At 39.1% G+C, this 25,439-nt stretch overlaps 1 protein-coding gene across 2 annotated transcripts in view; it reads left to right on the top strand.

Annotated features, from left to right (window-relative positions):
* LOC149654478 (tyrosine-protein phosphatase Lar-like) overlaps window positions 1-25,439 on the top strand; it is a 65,296-nt gene that overhangs the window by 37,477 nt on the left and 2,380 nt on the right. For both annotated transcript variants that reach the window (XM_089846026.1, XM_089846025.1), the window contains 24 exons: window positions 3,736-3,891; window positions 10,412-10,690; window positions 13,508-13,696; window positions 14,614-14,724; window positions 14,806-15,078; window positions 15,713-16,000; window positions 17,554-17,654; window positions 17,724-17,919; window positions 17,997-18,284; window positions 19,539-19,850; window positions 20,161-20,670; window positions 20,759-20,851; window positions 20,923-21,317; window positions 21,412-21,598; window positions 21,667-21,761; window positions 21,858-22,074; window positions 22,211-23,445; window positions 23,553-23,707; window positions 23,795-24,080; window positions 24,421-24,514; window positions 24,592-24,668; window positions 24,731-24,865; window positions 24,937-25,217; window positions 25,302-25,437. In XM_089846026.1, the coding sequence (XP_089702152.1) occupies window positions 3,828-3,891; window positions 10,412-10,690; window positions 13,508-13,696; window positions 14,614-14,724; window positions 14,806-15,078; window positions 15,713-16,000; window positions 17,554-17,654; window positions 17,724-17,919; window positions 17,997-18,284; window positions 19,539-19,850; window positions 20,161-20,670; window positions 20,759-20,851; window positions 20,923-21,317; window positions 21,412-21,598; window positions 21,667-21,761; window positions 21,858-22,074; window positions 22,211-23,445; window positions 23,553-23,707; window positions 23,795-24,080; window positions 24,421-24,514; window positions 24,592-24,668; window positions 24,731-24,865; window positions 24,937-25,217; window positions 25,302-25,437 (5,997 nt within the window). In that variant the 5' untranslated portion in view covers window positions 3,736-3,827. The remainder of the gene's footprint in view (window positions 1-3,735; window positions 3,892-10,411; window positions 10,691-13,507; window positions 13,697-14,613; window positions 14,725-14,805; window positions 15,079-15,712; window positions 16,001-17,553; window positions 17,655-17,723; window positions 17,920-17,996; window positions 18,285-19,538; window positions 19,851-20,160; window positions 20,671-20,758; window positions 20,852-20,922; window positions 21,318-21,411; window positions 21,599-21,666; window positions 21,762-21,857; window positions 22,075-22,210; window positions 23,446-23,552; window positions 23,708-23,794; window positions 24,081-24,420; window positions 24,515-24,591; window positions 24,669-24,730; window positions 24,866-24,936; window positions 25,218-25,301; window positions 25,438-25,439) is intronic.

Genomic DNA, 25,439 nt, shown 5'->3' on the forward strand with positions numbered 1-25,439 from the left:
ATCAAATAATTATGAACGATAATTATTTGATCAAATAATTATGATCGATAACGCGTAGTCAGTGGCCGATCGTAGCCCTCCTACAACTAAATGGTGACGTCATTGTAAATTTCCAGCATTTGTACTCGCGTTGCTGCGCGTGCTTTTTTTATCAGGCGGAAATATTTAATAGGTAAACAACCACACTCCTCGTAAACCCTCCACGCCCGTATCTCCCTTTTCCCCCCTTTAACCTCAATAATCAATTTGGCGCGAACAATACCAGCGCGTGACTTCCGATTAAAAAACAAAATAGGAGAATTCATCCGTAATTTGCCTCGTATTGTTAAGCTTTTAGAATGGAAAGATTACTTCCACTGTATTGCGTTTTAAGGACGATGGTGTATAAGCCTTTCTTTCTTTCTTGGTCAAGAGGTCACGTGGTAATGAAGGTTTTACAAGGGGTGTGGTTGCCACAACACGCTTTGAATCAACTATTAATCGAAATAGGGTCGTTTATGGTGGTAGCATTCGTTTCTGTCAAAACGGGTAATTCCCAATTTGTTGAAACGAAACGTTGAGCTCGCTTATGTTTAATTTCTTCAAAACTTTCTTGAATATTTTTAATAATATGATAATTTGTTTAGTATACCTTTTTTGTATTATTATTTTAATGGAAAAGCTAGCTATATTTTTACTGTTCAATTACGTCATTGATTAAAACATATGTTAATGAATTAATTAGATGTTTCTTAGCATTTGGGAATTTACCAACCTTGGTTGGAATTTTTAATAAAGGAAAACAGAGACAGACATTCTTTTTAAAAGAAATTCGAACTCGGGTTTTTTTTAGTTACTCGTGTTCATCCGCTTGGAACTTTTGAGCCAAGGAGAACAACTTGTATCATTTTTTATTTTCACTCTCAGTATCTCTCTCTTTCTCTCTCACTCTCTTCTCTTTTTCTCTCTAAAGGTGTAAGAATTTATATTATATTACCATGAATATTATTCATCGGTAAATCATCCAGAAGTAGATTACATCTCATATTAATTTATGAGAATAATTTGTACGATTATTCTTCTCAAAATGAAATTTAATTTTATGTAAACTATAAACTAAACGAATGATAATTTCTTTGAAATTTTAACCGGCATACATTTAGGACCCCCGGTTTCGTTAGGTGTAATTGTTTTTCAAAACGCAGGACGAAAAACTGCGTTATTTCCAATCAAAAAGCCGTCGTTATCAGAATTAAAGTTCTAGTGCTCTTTATTTACTTACACCGTGTTCATTTTAGGCATGGGATATATTCCAGTTTAAATTGTATCGATTCATGTTACGTTCAATCGTCCTATGATAAGCCTAGTTAGGGAGGGCTCTTCTTTTTCTTGGGGGGAGGGGAAGGAGGGAGGGGGCGGGGTTTGTTTCGGTTTCTAGAAGAAAGAAAATATTAAGATAAATGAATTTCAGTCGCAATCGGAACCAAAACAATAATTTAAAATTAAAAGAAACAAATTCGACCATTTTATTTTTTAGTTTTAAAAGGTTTATTTTAAATTATTCTCTTTTATTTTAAGTATGATTAACTGAGGATTTGTAAAGGCTTAAATAGATGTTACGTAGAGTAAGCCCTGCTGATAAGCATACCCCTAAAGTAGTAGACCATTTCATTAATAACTTGCGGTGAAACCAACACATAGGGGTAGTCGAGGTTAGACGACTCGCTCTGGCTGCCTCTAGCGGCGTTTCTTGGCACGAGGGAAATAACCCAGGAATTCAACCCCCCCCCTCCCCTGTGGTATTTGCTTCTCTTTTGGTATTAATGGAATGTTCTATTATAGTATAGGGTTGCCATTGGGATTTATCTAAAAAGTTAGGGAAAATCGTAAAGGGTCAGGGAAAAACCTGGAAAAGTTTGGGAATTTGAATCTGAAAATTTCGTGGAAACCCTCTTATAGGGGCCTAGTAAAAGAGAAAAGGATTGGCAAAAATGCATCGGTGTAGTGCAGTCTGGTCTGTGTTGGTTATATTTCGCCTGATTTACGAGTCTAGGCAGCTAGCAAAGCGCCAAACATTCTCTCCCCCTTTTAACATAAAACTCAACTTAAAAAGTACGATGAAATTTTAACACCTTCATTACCAGGGACTTGCGGGTAATGACATACAGCAGACGAACCTTTCTTTTTCCTATTTAACATATCCGAATGAAGTAGATCAATTTAAAGTTTTCCTCTACCAGTGGGGTCCCTAAATGTCCCTAATTTCCAGCAAGGTTTTTATAATCTACCCTTAAATCGCCTTATTTTCAAAAAACCCTGGAAAATACTTTCATTTTAGTAATCAGTCCAGGAGAGATAGATATCTAGTATAACTTTTAATTAAAGAAATAGAGATATTTCACTAATCTTAAACTAAAATATCAATAGAAGAATGTCCGAACATTTAATACATTTTTATATGTTAAAGATGTCATTTTGTTTTACCAGTTTGGTCCCTATTTTTATCGTGAAAAGTCCCTATTTTCCCCAAACTTTATTGTGGTTTGAGCCCTGATTTCTATAAAGTACAGTTATATTATTTAAAGACTACAATAAGAACTATAATAGCACTCTTAAATTAAATGATTCTCGGTTTCAAAGTTAATAACTTGTTCTTACGATATTGTCACGCGCCGCTTTGGATTAAAAATAGTTGTAAGGATTTGTAGTAAAATATCCAGACGTGTCCGTAACGGGGGACTTTTCCTCCGTGGTCGAGAAGCGCGGGAGTTTCCATGGCAACCGTTAGGTACTCTTCTCCTTTGAAAAACATGGGCTCTCCCTATAGCTCGTGGAGAGAGAGAGAGAGAGATTGGGGGTGGGGGAGGAGGAAAACACGCGCGCTTTCGGAAAAGGCGCGGAACTCCAGACAGGCTTTAGTTTAACATGGGAGAAGGTGGCGCTGACTCGCGCGCGCGCGCGTGATAGTACCCACCATATGTAAATAGCACGCGAAAATTTGCCTCCAAAAATTTTCCCGCTATATCGTAACTGCATTGTGTCGGTGGTGTAATTCTTACCACGCGCTTTTTAATTCGCGCCAAAATTGAACAAAGCACGTGTTATGAAGGCATTTAAACGAAATTATTATTTTAGAAAATCAATCAAGGTTTGTGCGAGTAATGAATGATAAGCGGTTTGAAATTTTATTTAACCCTTTTTTTTGAGGTTGGTATATGAGCGGTCAACTTAGGCTATAGTATACTGGATCCCGCTTAAATTTATTTAGTTAAAGGTCATACGTAATGGTAGGTAAAACCGGACCGGACGTTACATTTTTATGAAGAAAAAAAAATGGCTATCGTAAAATATTTTATTATCTGAGCAGTTGTAACTTTATGATCTAACCCCGTACCAACAGTATATATTTTTTTTTTGGTCAACTTTATAAGGTTTTTGCGACAGAAGTCTGCCATTTGAAGTCTATAGTTGAATTTGCAAAGTCAATTTCTATTAGTAATTACCCAGGGTCCCAAGCGGCCGTAACTTCAAGTTTATAGACTTCTAAATTGATACGCTTTACTACTCATCTACTATCAAATAAAACTTGCGAAAAGTTAAAACGCTTTCAAAGTATTTTTATGTAAATTTTCGGATTTTTTTTATTTTAAACTAATTTTCAATGAAATTCCGGCGACTTAAGTGTGAACGAGATAAAGGTTTGTTGTATTTATTTACTTATTTGGGTGTGGGATATTTGTTTTATTTCGAACGCAGGTGGTCTCTAGTTGACCCTGAGTCAGTCAGTGAGAGTCAATCTCTCATTGGGTCATCGTGACCTTCGACCCCACCCATCCTTGGTCACCATTATGCGCTACTTGACCCTTATTCTAGCGTTTTTCTTCGTCATCGTGGAATACGCCGTTTCTTCTGGTGAGTTTTCAGTTTATCTATTTCTTAAATATATGTCTGCTAAGCCTAAATACGAGATAAAACGTACATCTACTCTGAGATGAATCGATTTTAACTGTCACTTTAAATCAATTGGCCAATTACGTAATTGCCTTTGCCTTGATTGTTTCTAACCGCTAAGAAGCTTTATTTTAGGGGTCATTATTGTTAAATAAACCTCTGTAGTGTTTTAGCGCCTTGTCGAGATTTACCCAGTTTTTATTTACGAAAATATGTAATTTTCAAACTTTTTCGAAACGTTATTTCATATTTATTAGAGATGGGCCGATACCGATGGCGTATCGGTACCGATATTTGGCTAAACCGATGTATCGGTATCGGTTTAAACTGGTATTAGCCAATCTCTATTATTATAGCAATTTTCAAATTGTTAAATAACCTCTGTTGTAGTGTTTGAGAGCCTTGTTTTACCCATTTTAGATTTGCCATGTAATGTTTAAAAACAGTGTTCTTACTTCTTACTAAAATTTTCACAGCAAAATTTAAGACGTTTAGTTTTAAAATTTCAAGTCTAGTTAACCTTTGTATAAAACCACGTGGTTTTAATTGTCCCCCCCCCTCCCCACCAATTAAGATATCATAATTAATTAGTTCATGAAGCCTAATTATTCGGAAAATCTCTAGTTTGCACAAATTACTCTTTTTAAGCCGAGCTCTTCTAGCTTAATTATTTCTAGACGAATAAGCCACCAATGTTTTTTTTTTAATACCGCTTCTTCATAAAGCTTAGCTTCCATTTCACTCTAATTGCAGGGGATTTTTGCATAAATCCTCCTTTCTCCTCTTACTTTCATTATGTATTTACAGAGTAATTAATTAATTTATTAATTATACGGTTTTAACGAAATTAGAAGTTAATTGATGGAAATTATTGTCAAATTATCTGGAGATGTATTTTGACCAACACTACTTATGGGGGAGGGGTAAATTTGAATAATAATTATTGTTTTTTAATATTTTATTTAAATCAGGATTCAGGGACAAATTGTGTAGTAGGATTCTAATATAATATTAGTGGTTTTTCTACTACTGAATATTTAATTATTATGAAAATTACGAAATAGGTTAATATACATAATCTTATCTTGGACTACTAGCTGGTCTAGTAATTTTTTAATATTAGTACTAGTTTAGGGGGTATAGGGGGGAAACGACGACATTATAGTAGGATTCTACTATAATATTAGGGGTTTTCCTACTACTACTATTGATTGTGAAAATTCCTTAATAGGTTAGCATACATAATTTAATCTTGGACTACTGGTCTAGTGATTTTTTTCCCAGTTAATTTTCTATTCAGGAGAATATAGGGGGGTAAAACTACTATATTACAGTAGGATTCTACTAAAATAGTAGCATTTTTTCCTACTACAATTAAATATGAAACTATATTGATTCACAATTTAAACTTGGACGAATTATTTCTTTAAGATAAGTCTAGTGATTTTTTAAGTTCAGTTTCTGTTCAGGGGAATATAGGTTGGAAACTACTATATTACAGTAGGATTCTACTAAAATAGTAGAATCTTTCCTACTACAATTAAATATGAAAGTATACTAATTTACAATTTAAACTTGGGACAAATGATTTCTTTAAGATAAGTTCATTACTTATTCTTTGGAAGTGTAGAGGGAAAACTACTATATAATAGTAATGTAATACTCGAATATCTTAACCACCCTGTTAAATTCCAACACGAGCTGTATACACATAGAGAGCGCGCTAACTTTAAAAGTTCAGGGTGCCTAAATAGTTTTAAAGTGTTGATTTATTGTATGAAATGCAATTTGGGAGTTTGTCCACCCCCCCCCTTCCTCCTCGCGTCATCGTCCAGCTTCTGGTGGTCCTTGTACACCTACTTGGAGATTCAGAGAGGAGATTAACATCTCTTGGAAGGAAAATTCTAGAGTCTGCATGCGTGTGGCGTCAAATACAAATGAACAGGCTCCCCCCCCCCTCCACCTTCGCCTCGGCTTAAATATAATAATCTGTGTGTGTACAGGTTGAAAATCTTAGTCAGGGACCAAATTCTCCCTAACGCCTTGGGTTTGGGTTAGTTGCAATGCTTATGATTGGTCGGTCATACACCGGACTTAAGAAGCCAGTGTTTGTTTAAAATGCTCTATTTGAAGTGTTTTAAGAGTTCTAGACTGGTTGAAGGCGATGTGTTCCACCCTGTACAGAAGTTTATTTGTTTGTTAGACTATAGAGTTAGGCCATGTTACGTTACTGTCGCAAGAAACGACAGATGTATAGTAATGTGTTTAACAAGTGCATGCGCTGATTGCGTTTTACTATTGTGTGTATGTAGGAATTACAAGCCATATACTGTTAATCCGGCCGACTTCATACCATTCTCTAACTACAGTCTAGTCTTATCTACTGTCTGAAGTCGATCATTCGAAGAAATGTACTGTCTTCTGCTAATAATGTTTGGGGAAGGTTATTAAAGTAGGCCTTTAGGTGGGTTTCAGTTTGTGGAAGTAGGCCTTTAGAGGGTGGGTTTCAGTTTGTGGAAGTAGGCCTTTAGAGGGTGGGTTTCAGTTTGTGGAAGTAGGCCTTTAGAGGGTGGGTTTCGTTTCGTGGAAGTAGGCCTTTAGAGGGTGGGTTTCGTTTCGTGGAAGTAGGCCTTTAGAGGGTGGGTTTCGTTTCGTGGAAGTAGGCCTTTAGAGGGTGGATTTCGTTTCGTGGAAGTAGCCCTTTAGAGGGTGGATTTCGTTTCGTGGAAGTAGGCCTTTAGAGGGTGGATTTCGTTTCGTGGAAGTAGGCCTTTAGAGGGTGGATTTCAGTTTGTGGAAGTAGGCCTTTAGAGGGTAGGTTTCAATTCGTTAAAGTAGGCCTTTAGAGGGTAGGTTTCAATTCGTTAAAGTAGGCCTTTAGAGGGTAGGTTTCAGTTAATTAAAGTAGCCCTTTAGAGGGTAGGTTTCAGTTAATTAAAGTAGCCCTTTAGAGGGTAGGTTTCAGTTAATTAAAGTAGCCCTTTGAGTGTAAATTTCAATTCATGAAAGTATATTTCAGGCTATTTAAACTAACCAATTCGCTGATTTAATTTTATGCACTTCAATTTTATGAACTTCTGATGTTAAATAAAGAATTCTTGTAGAAGGGGGGTTGAAGTGGGGGAACTCCTTGGATTTACTCCTGTTTGAAAGCGGGGGGGAGAGACGAAGGGGTCGGAGGTGGGGGTTTCCTGGGATTCCCTCTGGCGCAAAACTAGAAACTAGTTGGAAATTCCTTAGCGATTAAAGTTATGAATGCGGAAAGCGGTAATTAAAAACGCTCTAATAAATAAGCCCTACACTACACCTTCACCAACTCCCCAACTCAACTAACCAACTGATAGAACATTTCCTTAGACGGAGAAATTGGATTACCGCCGCGGAAATAATAAATGCCGCTCAAGAAAAACCGATTCAAATTTAAATAAGTGATACAGCATGCATTTGGTAGCGTTTTTCGTCTAGTTATTTAGCGGTATTTTTTTTTTCCGTCGAATGAAATGTAATGTATCGAACGGAGGTTGGTTTTTTAGGCTTAAAAATTGGGCCTAAAACATTTAACAGGTAACTAAACACCAGGAATGTTTTGTTAGAATCGAAGTACAGTGGGATTGTTCCATGGACAATCAATTTTGAGTCTAAAATTTTCTATACTTCTATAACCAATTTTGCCACAAAAAGGACATCGCCTAAATAAGTTATGAGCATTGGAGTGTTTTACGAATGACCCCTTAAATTTAGCATAAGAAACTGAAAGATAATACTAATTTAACTAAGGTGCCATCCGTAAAACACTGACATGTTCGTAACTTTAATTGTAAACCATGGAGCTCTTAGAAGTTACATATTTGACTCAAAATCCCTTATAGAACCTATTGTACATTGGTCCTATACCCAAATTTTATCTTGACACGAAGACGACTTTGAACTTAGTTTTAACAGGTCACATGTGGAGAGAGAGAGGGTGGTAGTATGTTACGGGTCAACAGGGGTCACCCTAGAAAAATAGAAAGAGTAAAATTCACCTTTCGGTTATCATAGTCGTTCGAACTATAGAATTACCGTGAACTTGTGACGGGAAAAGTGAGAAGTACTTCTTTTTTGGTGCGCATACATTATAGGGGGCTTGAAGAAAAGTGTCTTTGACGCTTGACAGCGTTACCGGAAGCCTTTCTCTCACCGATATCAACACAACCAACGACTCCCGAGTGACAGACAATCCTTGTCCGGTTTATTTTCAAATGTATATCGAACAAAATAACTCGACACTGCAATTGAAACCCCGTGAATTCCCGCCCTCTTTTTTTTCTCCTCCTCATCTCGACGATTTTAACTTCCTAGCAGTGTTGCCAGAATCCTCTGTCACTCAAGTGCAAGTATTGAAGTTATAACCCCTTCTTGAGTCGCGTTAGATTCTTGGTAACATCTCCGTACGAATTTACAGCGCAATGCCCATATAAAAATAAGTATTCCCCATAGAGGCCAGTAACGGCTAATGCAGTTTAAAGGGGTTCCTGAATCCTGAGTTCCGTATGGTATGGTATATAGGGGGGGGGTAAACTTCCCCATAGAGTATTCCATTCGTTATCGGGTAAGGACAGACGACAACTCGTTTCACTTTGAAAATTCTCTAAACGTTAATCTTAAGGCCCTTTCAGAAGATTGAACTTTTTGACTCATTTATATGAGTCAACTTGAGTTGAGTAAATTAGTTGGGTCGCGAGATGAACAGAAGTTGGATACGTTGAACCAGCACCAAATTATAAATTGATAATTGACCATCAACTTTTTGAGTCAAATGTTGTGTCGTCTGAGAAGGCCTTTGGTACTGTTAACTTATATCGTTTCGTTATTATTATTTACTTATGTATCCCTCCCCCTCTCTACCTTATAAGTATTGTCAAAGGACCAACATATACGAAGGTCCATAGGAAATCTCTGGACTATTTTAGACAGGGGTCTTGACTCGCGGTCTTTCAATAAATTCATTGGGTTTGGGTTGTTTGGCGATATCAAGGACCCTCCGGGTTTTCAAAACAAATTCTTTGAAAAATGTTTTATTTGGCGGAAGTTACCCGTATATATAATGCTTCTTGGACTGGATAGTGTCCGGTGGTTAGGTTCAAAACGTCCCGTGTCTGTCTGGACTAAGTAGATATGATTTTAAAATTCCCATAGTGGAGTGACAGACATTGTGTAGGTTCTGATAAACCGCGTGTCTTTTTTTCTTTTAATTTGACAACAATAACACGTGCAATTTATACTGTCAGGGTTCATACAAACCTGGAAAAATCAGGGAAATAAATAGTTGACAAAAACCTCAGGGAAATCAGAGAAATTTGCGTCAAACAGGGGCCGAGTAATTAAGAAAAATGTTCATAAACATACCCTCCATAGGATTAACATTACACTAAACTTTGGAGGCTCATAACTCTGGTTATATTAGAGATATGGCGATGTCCTTTGATTATGTAATAGTCATATTTCCCCCCCCCTCCTTCGTTGACATTTGCTCCATAGGATACTCCATATACGGGAAAAATCTGGAAAATTCAGGGAAGTATATGGGGAGAAAACCTGGAAATCTCAGGGAAATTTGTTTTCCAAAAGTTGTAAGAACCCTGACTATGGACTTTGAAATAAAGATGAGAACTCCAACTAGGTGTTAGCATGAACAATGAGCCCTAACTAAAGTTCCTTAGCCGTTTAACTTTTGGCCCTAAACTTCGTAACCCTTGACCTGAAGCAACTGTTAAGAAATTTTTAGAAGTATTGAACGGGAAACAGTGACTTAATAGCTTTCTTGCTATTATAATTTTTTTCTGGATTTTTTTTTTATCAAACGTTTCTAAACGTTGTTTTTCTGTGGCGTGGAAATATGTCGCCTCTCTTCTGTCATAACCATCATCTTAGTCCTTTTCTCACATCGGGAATATGTCAAATATTTGGCTAGTAAGTATTGTCCCCCCCCCCTTCCCCCATTAGTCTAAACTTTAATTGATCGGTTCTAATTAAAGTAGATATTGATTAGAGTAATCCCTCCAAATTTCATTAATTTACTATGTTTAATAAGCTCACCACAAACGAAAGAAATTGGGTTTTTTATTTTTAATGTATTTGCTATGGCCCCTGGTGGGTGGCTTCTCTTATGAGCATTTGTGTGCAGCGTGATAAACATTTCTACAGGGGCTATGGGAAAATACATAGGGTTCGTTCAGCCTGGAAGATGGCTTTCCTGTGTTGCGATTATTTTTCTAACTTAATCTTTAAATGACAATATCTTTTGAACTATTATAAATAGAGTAAATTTAAAAACACCCCCTAAAAGTAGAGATTCAGTAGAGTAATCGCTCCAAGTTTCATTAAATTCCTATGTTAAATAAAGTCCCCACAAACAAAGAATTCGAGGAATTGGAAAGGAAAAAAAATTATTTAATATTCAATTGTGTTAATGGTTTTGTTTTACGTTTTGTTCTTTCAGATCCACCCGAGATTGTGTCACCTCCTCGAAACCAAGTGGTGATATCCGGTAGTATCGCCCTCTTCACGTGTATGGTGGTCGGGAATCCGAAGCCCAGTATTGAATGGCGCAAAAATGGCAAACGTGTAGCGGCCAGATACGCCATCAAAGAAATGCCCGGGGGATCCGTTTTGAGGATCGAACTGGCCAAAGCGCCCAGGGACGAAGCCACCTACGAATGCGTCGCCGATAACGGACTCGGAAATAAGATCGCCGTGGCGGATCTGACCATCTTGGAAGGTCAGTATTTTTGGAAGTCTTAAATAATTCAGAAATATAATCATAAGTAAATGATAGTTAACTAAGTAATAGTTGAACATTGAGTCTCTATCATAGTGCCATTTGAATTGTTCTTCTAAAGATATAATCATAAGTAAATGATAGTTAACTAAGTAATAGTTGAACATTGAGTCTCTATCATAGTGCCATTTGAATTGTTCTTCTAAAGATATAATCATAAGTAAATGATAGTTAACTAAGTAATAGTTGAACATTGAGTCTCTGTCATAGTGCCATTTGAATTGTTCTTCTAAAGATATAATCATAAGTAAATGATAGTTAACTAAGTAATAGTTGAACATTGAGTCTGTCATTTGAATTGTTCTTCTAAATTTTCGGTTATGGCTAACGTGCGAAGTTTGGGACTTAGTCCATCATGACTCTTTTACTTATGGTAAGGATATGGTTGCTTACTTTTTGCTCTTGTTTTTGTTCACTATGAAACGAGAGTGGTTCAATTCACTTCAATAACACATTTTGGGAATACAGAATTATTTATTTATTTTTTGGAGGGGAACGCGATTTTCAACCATTCGTTTAAATATTAAATAACTTCTTTCTCTTTCTTTTGAACTTTATACAAATAAAAATGGGGGAATTTTGATATGAAAGATTTCAGGCAGCCCTGTTATATAAACGTTTGTTACGCGCACGCGCACCCTGTGGTTAATTGTTAATAACCGGCGAAAAATTAAACGAAGCAATTTCGTAAAAATCGACAGAAATTAATCGCTGGAAGAAAAATATGGGTTTCCGTAAACAAAGGCTTAACTATGCGTTAATGTTAAACGACACGGATGTCTTGTTATGGAAAAGCGATGCCTTTGATTGTATTACCCTCTATGGGAAGTAAAGGGGACTGCCATTAGTGTTTTACCATATTGTTAACGGCCGGTATTGCTCGCTACGATTATGGAATAATGGTTGAAAATATTATTAAAATATAAAAGGCCCGACGTTACAAGTTCGCCGTTTATTTGGAAATGACCACGTATTAACCCGTAACGTCAGACGGCATTCGGGGGTCAGGGAAAATTCCGGGAATAGGTTTAAAAATTGGACTAAAATTTTGAGTAATTTGAAAATTGGGTTCAAAGTTCATGGAATTATAAAATTAGTTTAGGATTTTGAGAATTGGGTTTAAATTTCATGGAATTATAAAATTAGTTTGGGATTTTGAGAATTGGGTTTAAATTTCATGGAATTATAAAATTAGTTTGGGATTTTGAGAATTGGGTTTAAATTTCATGGAATTATAAAATTAGTTTGGGATTTTGAGAATTGGGTTTAAATTTCATGGAATTATAAAATTAGTTTGGGATTTTGAGAATTGGGTTTAAATTTTATGGGATTGTAAAATTTGTTTGGGAATTTGAAAATTGGGTTTAAATTTTATGGGATTGTAAAATTTGTTTGGGAATTTGAAAATTGGGTTTAAATTTTATGGGATTGTAAAATTTGTTTGGGAATTTGAAAATTGGGTTTAAATTTTATGGGATTGTAAAATTTGTTTGGGAATTTGAAAATTGGGTTTAAATTTTATGGGATTGTAAAATTTGTTTGGGAATTTGAAAATTGGGTTTAAATTTTATGGGATTGTAAAATTTGTTTGGGAATTTGAAAATTGGGTTTAAAGTTGGTTTTTGGGGAATTTGAAAATTGGGTTTAAAGTTGGTTAATTTGGGGAATTCGAAAATTGGTTTTAAAGTTGGTTAATTTGGGGAATTCGAAAATTGGTTTTAAAGTTGGTTAATTTGTGGAATTCGAAAATTGGTTTTAAAGTTGGTTAATTTGTGGAATTCGAAAATTGGTTTTAAAGTTGGTTAATTTGTGGAATTCGAAAATTGGTTTTAAAGTTGGTTAATTTGTGGAATTCGAAAATTGGTTTTAAAGTTGGTTAATTTGTGGAATTCGAAAATTGGTTTTAAAGTTGGTTAATTTGTGGAATTCGAAAATTGGTTTTAAAGTTGGTTAATTTGTGGAATTCGAAAATTGGTTTTAAAGTTGGTTAATTTGTGGAATTCGAAAATTGGTTTTAAAGTTGGTTAATTTGTGGAATTCGAAAATTGGTTTTAAAGTTGGTTAATTTGTGGAATTCGAAAATTGGTTTTAAAGTTGGTTAATTTGTGGAATTCGAAAATTGGTTTTTAAGAATTTCGGAAATAAAAGTTAGTTCAGAGACCAAATGGTAATAAAACTTTCCTTGTAGGTAGGTAAGTGTATGTTTCTTCTTTTTTTGGGGGGGGGAGGGGGTCACCAGCATCCGTATTACGTTCCCATTTCACGTAAGAAAATGATAATTTAACAATGTTGAGGCATTTTTCCTATTAAAAAAGAAAAAGAAAAAACAGAATGGAGTCATGCGCGCTCTCGCTCGCTCGCTTAGTTCGGTATAGTTCGGGCTCTTTAGTTCTTTTCGTGATAGATTCACTCTTTCGTGGTTCCTGGCTTAAGTCCTAATGAATGACTACTAAGCTAAAAGGAACAGCGCGCACCGGACAATCTATTAATATACTAAAACACACAGTGCTGCAGCTAGCGCCATGCATATCCAGCCAAACATAAAACATAAAAAAAAGAGAAACACATACACACACTTACTTTGGAAAGATAAATGATCTTGACCACGCTTTAATGCCGAGATCCCCCCTTACCACCCCCCTCAGGACTGACTAGATAAAGGGAACGTATATAAAATTACAAAGATAATTATAATATATATTTACAGGGTTTAATTATAATTAAAATTAATTCCGTTTTTAATTTTTTTATTTTTAGATTCAAAAACAATGGAAGGTTTTCCACGAATCATATCGTCTTCCCAATCAAATAGTTTAAGTTTCGAGAAAGGGACAACTGCCACTTTGACTTGCAAGGCCGAAGGTGACCCTGAACCCAATATTATGTGGTTAAAAGACGCCGTGCCAATTGACTCCCATAATACACGCTTCAAGATTATAGATTCCTGTAAGTACTTAAACACCTTTTATTTATTTATTTATGTGGATTGCCGTTGTTGTTGTAGACCCAAGTAATTGTTATCGTTACATAGAGGATATGTTTATCTATTTATCAAACCCTCGATGTGGTTGCCTTTAGTCAGGGTTCATACAAACCTGGAAAACCGGGAAAACCTGGAGAAATCAGGGAAATAAATAGTTGACAAAAAACTCAGGGAAAATTTTGAATTTTCTGTAAAATTCAGGGAAATCAGGGAAATTTGCGTCAAACAGGGGCCGAGTAATTAAGCAAAATGTTCATAAACATACCCTCCATAGGATTAACATTACACTAAACTTTGGAGGCTCTTATCTGTGGTTATATTAGAGATACGGGGATGTCCTTTGATTATGTAATAGTCATATTTGCCCCCCCCCCTTCGTTAACATTTGCTCCATAGGATACTCCATATACGAGAAAAACCTGGTAAATTCAGGGAATTATATGGGGAAAAACCTGGAAATCTCAGGGAAATTTGTTTTCCAAAAGTTGTATGAACCCTGTTTAGTGTTTAAAATACGTCAGGTCTAGTGTCCGAAAGTTTGTTTTCCAGGGTTGGTAAGGAACCTGGATAACCTGGTAAACCTTGATAAGTCAGAGATTTGGATTGTTTGGTATATCAAACCATTCTTCGAGTATTGCTAAATCTGGGCTGCAGGTTTGATCATTAAGTGGGCTCTGGTAAACACGTACTTAAAATGGTCAGGGATATTGGCAAAATTTTATCAGGAATAAGCTGGAAAAGTCAGGGATTTTCAATTTGAAAATGTCGTCCCAACCCAGTTTTTGCGTTCTTGTACGAATTTTTGAACGGTTTAGAAAGAAATTAAGTAACGCGATAGATGGTAATTATACAGAAGGGCACCGTTTAATTTGTTCAATAGCGACATTACAAATAAATGACGCGCAGTTAGAAGATCAAGGACAGTACGAATGTATGGCCGAAAACTCAAAAGGAACGGCCATTTCGGTCAACGCCGATGTATACGTTAAAAGTAAGAAGTCTTATCCAATCCACCATCCTCAAGAACCGTACTGTTCCGTATTACAATACCATTCTTGAATACGTCATTCAGTTCGACGAGTTCCTCCGTATTTCTCTATCGAACCGGAAGCCCTGTACGAAGTGGTGCCGGGTAGTAATTTGAATATCACTTGCGTCGGTGCCGGGTCACCCCTACCTTTCATTAAATGGCATAAAGGTTCTCAAGTATTTACCCCGGAAGACCCACCACCCGTTGGCAGAAGTGTCCTGCAATTGGAGAATATCCGTGAAAGTGGCAATTATACTTGTGTCGCATCTTCCAACGTTGGTCGTACTGAAGTCACGGCGCAAGTCATTGTACAAGGTAATTACTAATTAATCAAACTTAATAATTCATCAGATAGAAATAGATATCGTTACTTACAAAAATATTTAAATCCTAGCCCTACTAGAAGGGTTAATAATTAGCGCCAAGCTCAGTTTAAAACGGGGACATACACTTCTTTTTATTTTTATTTTTTGGATTGATGAGCTTGACCCTTCCCATGTGACCCCCCTCTTAAAGGTTATGACGTCACACCTTTTTTGTTTATTGACGCCTCCTTTTCGTTGTACGCCTCGCTTACCCCCCCCCCTTTCTCCCTCCTTGAACTAAAAACCAACAATACATACAATTGTCCGGAATTCTATTTTCGACAAAGACCTTGTCGCCACCCCAACAATTGTCAAATGAAACTCGGCACATCATTAATTATTTCTTTGAGAAAAATTAACGTAACTATGCTAGAGAGAGAGAGGGAATTAAAGATCTTTACATAATCGTCGTCCTAATGTTTCATCGTGGTTATTTTTAACCTATCTGAACTTTTACTACGACTTCCTGTACAAGGCCCTAGGGTGTTTTGTGGTAGTAGGTGAATCTGGGGCTTCTAGGCTTTTGGTGGTACGAAAAATTACCTCTATTAGGCTTACGACAATCTTGCCCGATATCATTGCAGCTTTGCCACGACCACCCAAAGACGTGCAGATATCGGACGTGACGGCCACCTCGATTCGTATATCGTGGTCGTACGAACCCAGTTCCGATGATATTCAATACTACGTCATTCAGTTCAAACCGCGTCATGGAATGCAAGATCATAGCGAGATTAGCGGCATTAAGGACACCTTTACCAGTATCCGTGATCTCAGTCCTTATACCGAGTACGAGTTTTACGTCATAGCCGTTAACGCCTTGGGTCGTGGGTCACCAAGTAATCCCGCCCTCGTCACCACCGGCGAAACGAGTAAGTCACTAACTTAATTAACTAAAACATCATTCATTTTCGCGTACTGTTGGGGAAACATAAGTAAAATAATTCTCGTATAAGTGGTGTTCCACTTGTCTACAGTGTAACAGTTGGCCTATTTTTCTTATGACCTTGTAACAAATGTCTTCAATGCCCTTGAAGAAGTACTTACACGAAAATTACTTTACTTGCAAGAATATGACTTTACTGTAAACAATATATTTGTGGGCGGAGCTTCGCCTTGAACCGTAAGTTGGTCCAATTAGAGAGTAACTTAACTCTGATTGGATCATTGTAATAAATTCGCGAATTGATTGGTACAAATAGCTATTATAATCGCGTCAGACATTGATTGTATACCAACAAGTAACTGACTGACTAACTAACTAACTAAACGGGACACATGTTTGACCTTGCACCTTTTTTTGGCAAACAAACTAAACAAAGAAAAAACAAATAATATTTTTGTGGAAGAGTGTTTTTTGATCAAGGATTATTTTAATTAACCCTAATTCACTGTGTTTTGCTTTCACGGCTAAATTAAAGGGGATTCTGCTGGATTTATCAGTAAGTTGCAAATAAAAAAGCGCCACGAAAACCAATAAACCAAAATCGGCACGCGTTACAAATATCTCAAGCCGCAAATTTCTTTCTTCTATTTCGCACTTTTACAATTAGTCTTTCTTCGAAAACCTTTTTTGATTAGTCTTAAGACGAATTCTATTGAACACAAACCAAGGCTTAATCATTTGAAAGATACCAATGAATATTTTTGTTCGTTCGATTGGTATTTGCTATGATTGGTTCTTTCGGTTTTTGAGCGATGGTTTATCGTCTAGGAGGACATTTTTTGAATTGCATGAAAACTTCTGAACCATTTTTTTTCTTCACTTTTTTCTGAACTCTCTGAAACTTCACTGGAACACACTCTATTTTCTATCCATTCCTGCAGCTACTAAGCTATAGTTATGCCTAGAATAATTCAATTGATCTATTCTTCGAATGGCATGACGTCATCTCTCTCTATCTCTCTCTCGTTGCTTGAACCAATCGGGATTAGGTACTGCACCCCTCTTACAGCATTTTTGAACACCATCACACTTTGATAATTTTATAGACTAATACCCATCTTAATTCCCGCCAAACAATCTTTATATCGGAAAATGGTACTGGTATTTTTACTCCTATGATATAGTTCATTATAGGAGGAAAATACTGTACCACTTCATTGACCACAACTGAAAAAAAATTGTATTAGAGATTTCTAAGTGTCCCCGGGTGGGTAAGGGGTTATGGTATTTGCACCATAAAACAAAGTACATACATACTTAAAATACGTCAGGTCTGTTCCGTTAGAGATAGTGCAGAATGAATAATACTATAATAGTAGTTTTATTTTTGGTTTTTTTCTCCTTCCTACGAGAGCTTGTTGGTGTGTGATATCGTGAGTTGGGAATGCTGCTATGAACAAGAGATACGTCCAACGAAACTTTGTAGTGAAAACCAATTATTCTAATTGTACCTTTTTGTGTCCACCCTAATTTACCCAGAACCTGGAAGCGCTCCCAGAAACGTCGCGGCTCGACCCATCAGTTCCAGTACTATCGTGGTCAAATGGGACGCGCCAAAAGAACCCAATGGTCAAGTGACGGTAAGTAATTACTGACTTACTAGCAACACGCGTACGTGAATCTAAGTTAAAATTGTTGGGTTGGTAAAGGGATACAAGTTGTACTACACAACGCAACCAACTTTACCCATCGGAGCTTGGAATGTTGAGAAGTTGGACAATGGTCAGTTAATGACCATCAGTAGTTTAACCCCTCACGCTATATACACGATTAGGGTTCAAGCTTATACCAGCCGCGGGGTTGGACCCCTCTCGGCCCCAGTTCAAGTCAAAACCCAACAAGGAGGTAAGATTCCATTCGGGGTGTTAATGTACAACTCAAAGTTATCGGGTTGATTTAAATGTTGTACGCGTACGGCTCAGTTCCTAGTCAACCGACGAACATGCGCGTCATGCCAACGTCGTCTTCGACCATTCAAGTCTCTTGGTCGAAACCGTCTGACGCCAGTACAGATCACATTATCGGTTACGAGATCTACTGGAACGACACCTTCACAGATAGTTCCTACCATAAAGCCATTCCCGACGTTGAATCCTTCACCTTGACGGACTTGTACCCCGATACTGTTTACTACATCTGGGTGGCGGCCAAGTCCATTCAAGGGGAAGGCGCGGCCACAACACCCATCGCAGCCAGAACTGAACAGTACGGTGAGTATTAAAACATCACCCTGAACCCGGTTGTCCTTGCGAGTAATTGTTAGAGTTACCATCCTGATCGGTACTTGTCCTATTTGACCCCATTGCCCTCTCCGTGAACCCCCAGTTTGCGCGTACCTTAACTGGGCAAAGATTCCCTTACAAGTATATTAAGTAGTTATTTAGGTTAATGCCGTACTTCTCATGACGTATATGGTACATACGTCTTAGGCAAGGTTGCCAGCCATCTCTTTTTCTACCAGTTCTCTGATTGGCTCGCGCTAGTATCAGTAAAAAAAAAAAAAAAAACAATTCGTGTGTGTACGATATAACTCCAAATCCCACTTGTTCCATTTTTTTCACGAATTTTATAAATTTAGAAATAATTATTTTCAAATACCTAATCTTCTGGAGTGGCATGTCAAAGCGTCGCTTTTATCAAAATCTTATCTCTTATCTCTTATCTCTCTCTCTACCTGTATTTCTTATAGAAATATTTTATCTCACTTCCACAATTTTATCTCTGGCACATCATAAAATTCAAAAGTGCACGCTATTTGCTATATATTTTTATCCGTAATATATTTCAAGTCTTACTCTTACTCTCTCTCTCGGTCCCTTCTCGGTAACGCCAATACTTCTTCTCTTTTCTAATTTTAAATGTCTTTTTTTGATCTCCAGTCTTTTTATAACCCCTTTATAATGTTTTAAAGCATTTAAATATACATTTAAGAATATCTTAAACCCCCTCTTAAGACCTTTAAGAATATTGAAATTAACCTTAGGGGAAGGTCTCAAAGTCGTCGAAGCGCGAGTGTGTCCAGAAATGGTTTCGTAATGGCCACAAGAGATAGATAGAAGGTAGAATCTCTCTTGTGGTACGACGCCTGTTTCTGGAGAGAGTTGTGATCTTCGCCTATGATTGGCCTAGACTCAAAATCCACTCGCATTATCAGTTAGGAAGGTCCAATAGAATTGTTATTAAAGAGAATAATTAAAATGGCACGTATAGTCCAACCCCGAGAGAGGGTCGGCAAGAAGTCAATGTACTTCTTTTCGACTCTCTGTATTGATTTGATTTGGAATTTTTTTGCGCATTTTTCTCTAAATAAGTCACCTTTTGTTATTTTTGTATCTTTTCCCATTTTTTTTGGTGCTTTTGACTTCTTGTGGTTCACCTTCACCCCTTCTTGCAAATGCAACCAAAACAAAACCAACTTACCAACCAACCAACCAACCATTGCCTGGCACTCACCGCACGCGCAGTTCCGAGTGCCCCTCCCCAATCCGTAGAGGGCACGAGTATAGACTCCCGTTCCTTGAAAATCTCCTGGGATCCCCCACCGAGGGACAAACAGAACGGAATTATCACCTACTATAAGATCAAGTACCAGAAAGCCGACGTCACACCCCCCGATCCGGCCTCTGCCAAAACCATCGAGGTCAAAGCCAACGTCAAGTCGCATCTCATCACCTCCCTGGAAAAATGGACAGAGTATCGTGTTTGGGTCCTGGCTGGCACCTCAGTCGGAGACGGACCCTTGTCACGTGGCGTGGTATTGAAAACCGATGAAGATGGTACGTAACCTAGCCATCTCTTTATTTAAAAACCTTTCCACTCTCCCAGTATTCGCATGTTTCTCTTAATCATTATGGCACGTTTATTTTTGGGTTGTGTCCATCCTACCTACACGTAACTCGTCACGCGGAGGGAAGCTGGCAACCCGCTTTTCTGGTTTAATTGGTGGAGGGAATTATTAAAGCCTAGATTTATTTCAAGCGCACTTCGCTTGGGAAAAAAAAGACGTTGCGAACTGCCCTTGATCTTGATCTCGAAAAGAGTCGGGAATGTTGAAAGAGTATGGGTCCCTTTTTTATCGTTGCTTAGTACCCGGGGAACCCAGAAAGGTCAGCGTCACCCCCATCAACAGTACCGCCATCAATGTCCGATGGAAGGCGCCAAGTCAACGCGATCGTAATGGTTTAATCAGAGGATACCAGATTCACGTGCATGAGCTACTTAAAGGCGGGGACATGGTCAATGAACCTTTGAGATTCGACGTCTCCGATCAGGATACTGAGGTCTTTAACGTCACGGGTCTTCAACCGGACACGGAGTACTCCGTGCAAGTTGCCGCCTTCACGCGCAAGGGTGACGGTACCAGGAGTTACCCCAAGAATGTCCGGACCCTAGGAGGGGTACCGACCAGACCCGATATGGCCGTGCATATCCTGGATGAAGAACCACAGTTGACTATCGATGTCCAGTGGCAGAAACCATCGCATACTTACGGAGCTCTCTTGGGTTACCGTCTCAAATACAAGCGGAATGATTCGGACGAGTTTCAGGAGGTTGAGATTGCTCATTCCGAGAACCATTTCACCTTGGACGATTTGGGTGAGTCCACTTGTTCTGTCTTTTTGGGGAACGCGGGATTTTCTCTTCTATTGGCTAATCAAGGGGTCGGTGGTTGTCGCGTCTTTAGATCGTGGTGCGCGATACGAATTTCATTTGGCTGGCAAGAACAATGTCGGTTGGGGTCAAGACGCTATAGAGTACTTAGATACACCTGAAGGCAGTACGTACTGTACACTTAAAAGTTCTTAAGAATAGCCACTGGTCATTGTTAACTTTTAAATTGTAACTTAGTTCCTAAAGCCGCGCCCATGGATATACGTCACCGGCTTCAAAGTCCCACGACCCTAGTGGTCAGTTGGGACCCACCCCCACCTCATTTGACCAATGGTCACGTGATACTCTACGGGTATCTCTTTCAAAAAACCTCGGATCCGTATCCCGCTGACAAGAACACGACTTCGAATCGAATCGTTATTAGTTTATTAGACGAAAATACGGAATATTTCTTTCAAGTTCGGGCTTATACCAGCATGGGGGGTGGTCCATTGAGTCAGAAGGTCGTTATACAAACTCCCGGGGACGTTCCACCGGCTCCTTCCAGCGTCCAGGCCATGGCTACCTCGGAACAGTCCGTTGAAGTCTGGTGGGATGTCGTTCCTTACTTCAAAGATATCTTGGGATACCAAGTAAGCCCCTTTGACTTATGAACCTCAAACATGAGTCAGTAATTAGCCCCCCCAATAAGTATTATCGTAATTACTTAACGCGCGCGCGGAATAGATTCTGTACATTCAAACACCCGAGGAGGATTTGGATCAATGGAAGAGTAAGAATGTCCCTTTGACGTGGTCGGCAGAAATCAACGGTTTAGAATCGAATACCATGTACGCTGTCCGCGTTGCCGCCTTGACCAAAACAGGCTTAGGAAGACTATCAGAATTAGTTACCATCAAAGTTCAACCCATTGGTAATTAAATACCTGGACCTTAATTACTCGAATGTCCTTTATGTTAACTCTTACCCATCCATCCTAAGACGTCCCAATTGGCTTACGCGCTCATGGAGTAACTACGCACAGCATGGATTTGTCTTGGAAACCTCCCGTTAAACTTGATCCAATTAAATACGTGGTATTTTGATAATTAACTATTTACTAATTATACTAATTATCGTGATTGCCGTGTAAAAGTGTGTCCAATGGCGGATTTATTATGAATTTAATTTAGATCTCTTACGGCGCACATAAAGAATTTTACGATAGTCGTGGTCAAGTTCAAATTTTACATATCCCGGTTCAGAAAGTTTTTCTTTCGGCCGAAAATACTAGTTACACCATCGGACACTTAATGCCCTTCACCAGTTATCAAGTTAACATTACAGCCGTACCTCCTGATGAGAATTTTCGACCAGCTGCAAAGATCACGGTCACAACTGCCATGGCTGGTAAGTTCACTTTTTTCATTTTCCATCGGTACTTATTTGGCAGGGTAGCGTGGACTGTCGGTGACTATGTCCCGATGGTCCATGCTACCAACCAAATATGGGCGCGACATTGAAACAAAAATGGTCACTTTATCAGCGCCGACACCCATGGTCAAGCCCGACTTCATTGGCGTTGACGAGAACCATATAACGGTCATCCTACCTCAAGCTTCGGAGGAATACGGCCCAATCAGTCATTACTACTTAGTGGTTGTCCCTCGCGAATTCGCTAATAAGGAAACGGACTCTTATAGTCTGGAGGAACTAACCTCGACACCGGAAATGGAAAACGGTCCCTACATCGCCGCTAAATTCCCGCGAAGGTCCCAACCTACACAATTCAAACTTGGCGATAATAAACGGTACGCGGAATTCTTAAACCGGCGTCTTAGACGCGACACAAGTTACCGGATCTTCGTGCGCGCCGTCGTTGATACTTCCCCTAAGAGTTTGTACACCAGTAGCCCCTTTTCGGAAGTGTTAAGCCTCGGGATGACATCGGCTTTAACGACGGGAGAGGACAAGAAAAGCGGTGGACCCGATATACAAATGGTCGACCCAAATATTGACCGCGTGGAAAAGAACGCGGATAGAGCGGAACTCTTATGGATAATCGGTCCAGTGGTCATCATTTTGGTCATGGTCTTGTGTTTAATCGTCTTATGGTTCGTTAAGAGCCGGAGAAGAGAAACGTACAAGTCACCTGCTGGCGAAACGACCATGAAACTCTTGACTATCAACGGGGCTGAACGCGAAATGACCATTCACCCCTCAGACCCCGTAGAGTCTCGGCGCCTGAATTACCAAACTCCGGCTATGATCAGCCATCCTCCCATTCCGGTAACGGAGTTGACCAATCACATTGAACGTTTGAAATCCAACGACAATCTCTTGTTCTCGCAAGAATACGAGTCGATAGAACCGGGACAACAGTTCACTTGGGAAAATTCAAATTTGGAAGTGAATAAAGCCAAGAATCGGTACGCCAACGTCATTGCCTATGATCACAGTCGCGTGGTTTTGCAGACATTAGAAGGTGTCCCGGCTTCCGATTACATTAACGCTAATTACTGCGACGGATATCGGAAACAGAACGCGTACATCGCGACGCAAGGACCCTTACCAGAGACCTTTGGCGATTTTTGGAGGATGGTTTGGGAACAACGCAGTGCCACCATCCTGATGATGACGAAATTGGAAGAAAGGGCGCGCACAAAGTGCGATCAGTATTGGCCTAATAGGGGAACGGAACTCTATGGAAATATTCACGTCACCTTATTAGATGTCCAAGAACTAGCTACTTATTGCATTAGGACATTTCAAATTAAAAGGGTAAGTACTCGTTTCTAATTATTATTGCGCGTGCGCAGACCCCACCCCAGGTAGCGAGCTAGCCAGTACTTTGAGTTTATGGCCGGCATTTTACTTATCGGTAACAGAGCGGCGCTATGGAAACGCGAGACATCAAACAATTTCAATTCACGGCTTGGCCCGATCACGGAGTCCCCGATCACCCAACGCCATTTTTAGTTTTCCTAAGACGGGTTAAAAACATGAATCCACCGGAAGCAGGCCCTATGATAGTGCATTGCAGGTAAGAATGGAAGCGGAACTTACTTCCTTTTGGGCATAGGTAGGTAGGTAGGGCGGCTTTAGTAACCAAGCGACCTCTTTGTATCAGCGCCGGAGTTGGTCGAACGGGTTGTTTCGTCGTCATAGACTCCATGTTGGAGCGAATCAAGTGTAAAGACACCATCGATATTTACGGTCACGTGACGTGTCTCAGGGCCCAACGTAATTACATGGTTCAAACGGAGGACCAGTACATTTTTATTCATGACGCCGTCTTGGAGGCGGTCGTCGCGGGCGAAACGGAAGTGGCTGCTTGCAATCTCTACGCTCATATTCAAGCGCTGACTCAAATCGTACCCGACGAGAATTGCCCCGCCATTGAATTAGAATTTAAAGTAAGTCAGCTTGGGGTTATCTTGGTTCTTGCAAAAATTGGCGGTCTTTATTAGGCAATTAGCCTTATTCCTGATCAGCGACACCTAATCATAGCGGCGACTTTGAGAACTACTGTAAGCGGCAAGCCAATCAGATGTCGCTAAAATCTGGTGACGTCACTGACTGGCACTCTCGGGTCTTACCAAAAATGACGTCACCAGATTTTAGCGATATCTGATTGGCTTGCCGCTTACAGTAGTTCTCAAAGTCACCGCTATGGGTAGGTGGCGCTGATCAGGAATAAGGCTAATTAAGTGGTTAATTAATTTGGTTATTAACGCGCGTTCGATGGTTTAATAGAAATTGTCGTCCATGAAAACCACACCCAACAAATTCATCACGGCGAATTTACCCGTGAATAAATTCAAAAACAGGCTCATGAATATTTTGCCTTGTACGTAATTAGTTTATTTGTCTTGACCCCTTGACCTTAGACTTAAATTTCAATATGCTATAATTTAAATAATTCAGATGAATCAACTCGCGTTTGTCTTCAACCTATCAGAGGTGTTGAAGGCTCGGATTATATCAACGCTAGCTATATTGACGTAAGTTTTATTGTCAGGCCTTCCTTCCTAGGGGATTATGGGTAATGGTTTGGTGGTTATAGGGTTATAGGTATCGAAGCGCCTATATAGCTACTCAAGGTCCTCTTAGCGAAACGACGGAGGACTTTTGGAGGATGTTATGGGAGCACAATTGTAATATTGTTGTCATGTTGACCAACCTTAAAGAAATGGGCAGGGTACGTCATGTCGCTTGACCAATGGTCCCCTTAAATGTTACGTAAGCTTAATTTCGGGGGTGGGATTTTAGGAGAAATGTCACCAATATTGGCCAAATGAACGATCTCAACGTTACTTGTACTTTGTGGTTGATCCAATTACCGAGTACAATATGCCTCAGTATATTCTTCGAGAGTTCAAAGTAACGGACGCGCGGGATGGTCAGTCCAGGACGATCCGGCAATTTCACTACGTTGACTGGCCAGAACAGGGTGTTCCAAAACCGGGTGACGGTTTTATAGACTTCATTGGACAAGTCCATAAAACGAAGGAACAGTTTGGTCAGGAAGGACCCATTACTGTTCATTGCAGGTAAGATACCCCATCCACCCATCTTTGCCTTGGACCCTATCTCGATATCGGTAGCTAATTGACGCGTCTTAATTGTTGGGTTAGCGCGGGTGTCGGTCGAACGGGAGTGTTTATAACGCTGAGTATCGTGCTGGAACGCATGCAGTACGAGGGGGTCGTTGATATGTTTCAGACAGTTAGAACGCTAAGGACGCAAAGGCCTGGAATGGTTCAAACTGAGGT

This window comes from Phalangium opilio, unplaced genomic scaffold (genome assembly GCF_054372755.1).
Source record: "Phalangium opilio isolate 3A_F unplaced genomic scaffold, DU_Popi_V2 ptg000079l_1, whole genome shotgun sequence".
NCBI classification, from domain to species: Eukaryota; Metazoa; Arthropoda; class Arachnida; order Opiliones; family Phalangiidae; genus Phalangium; species Phalangium opilio.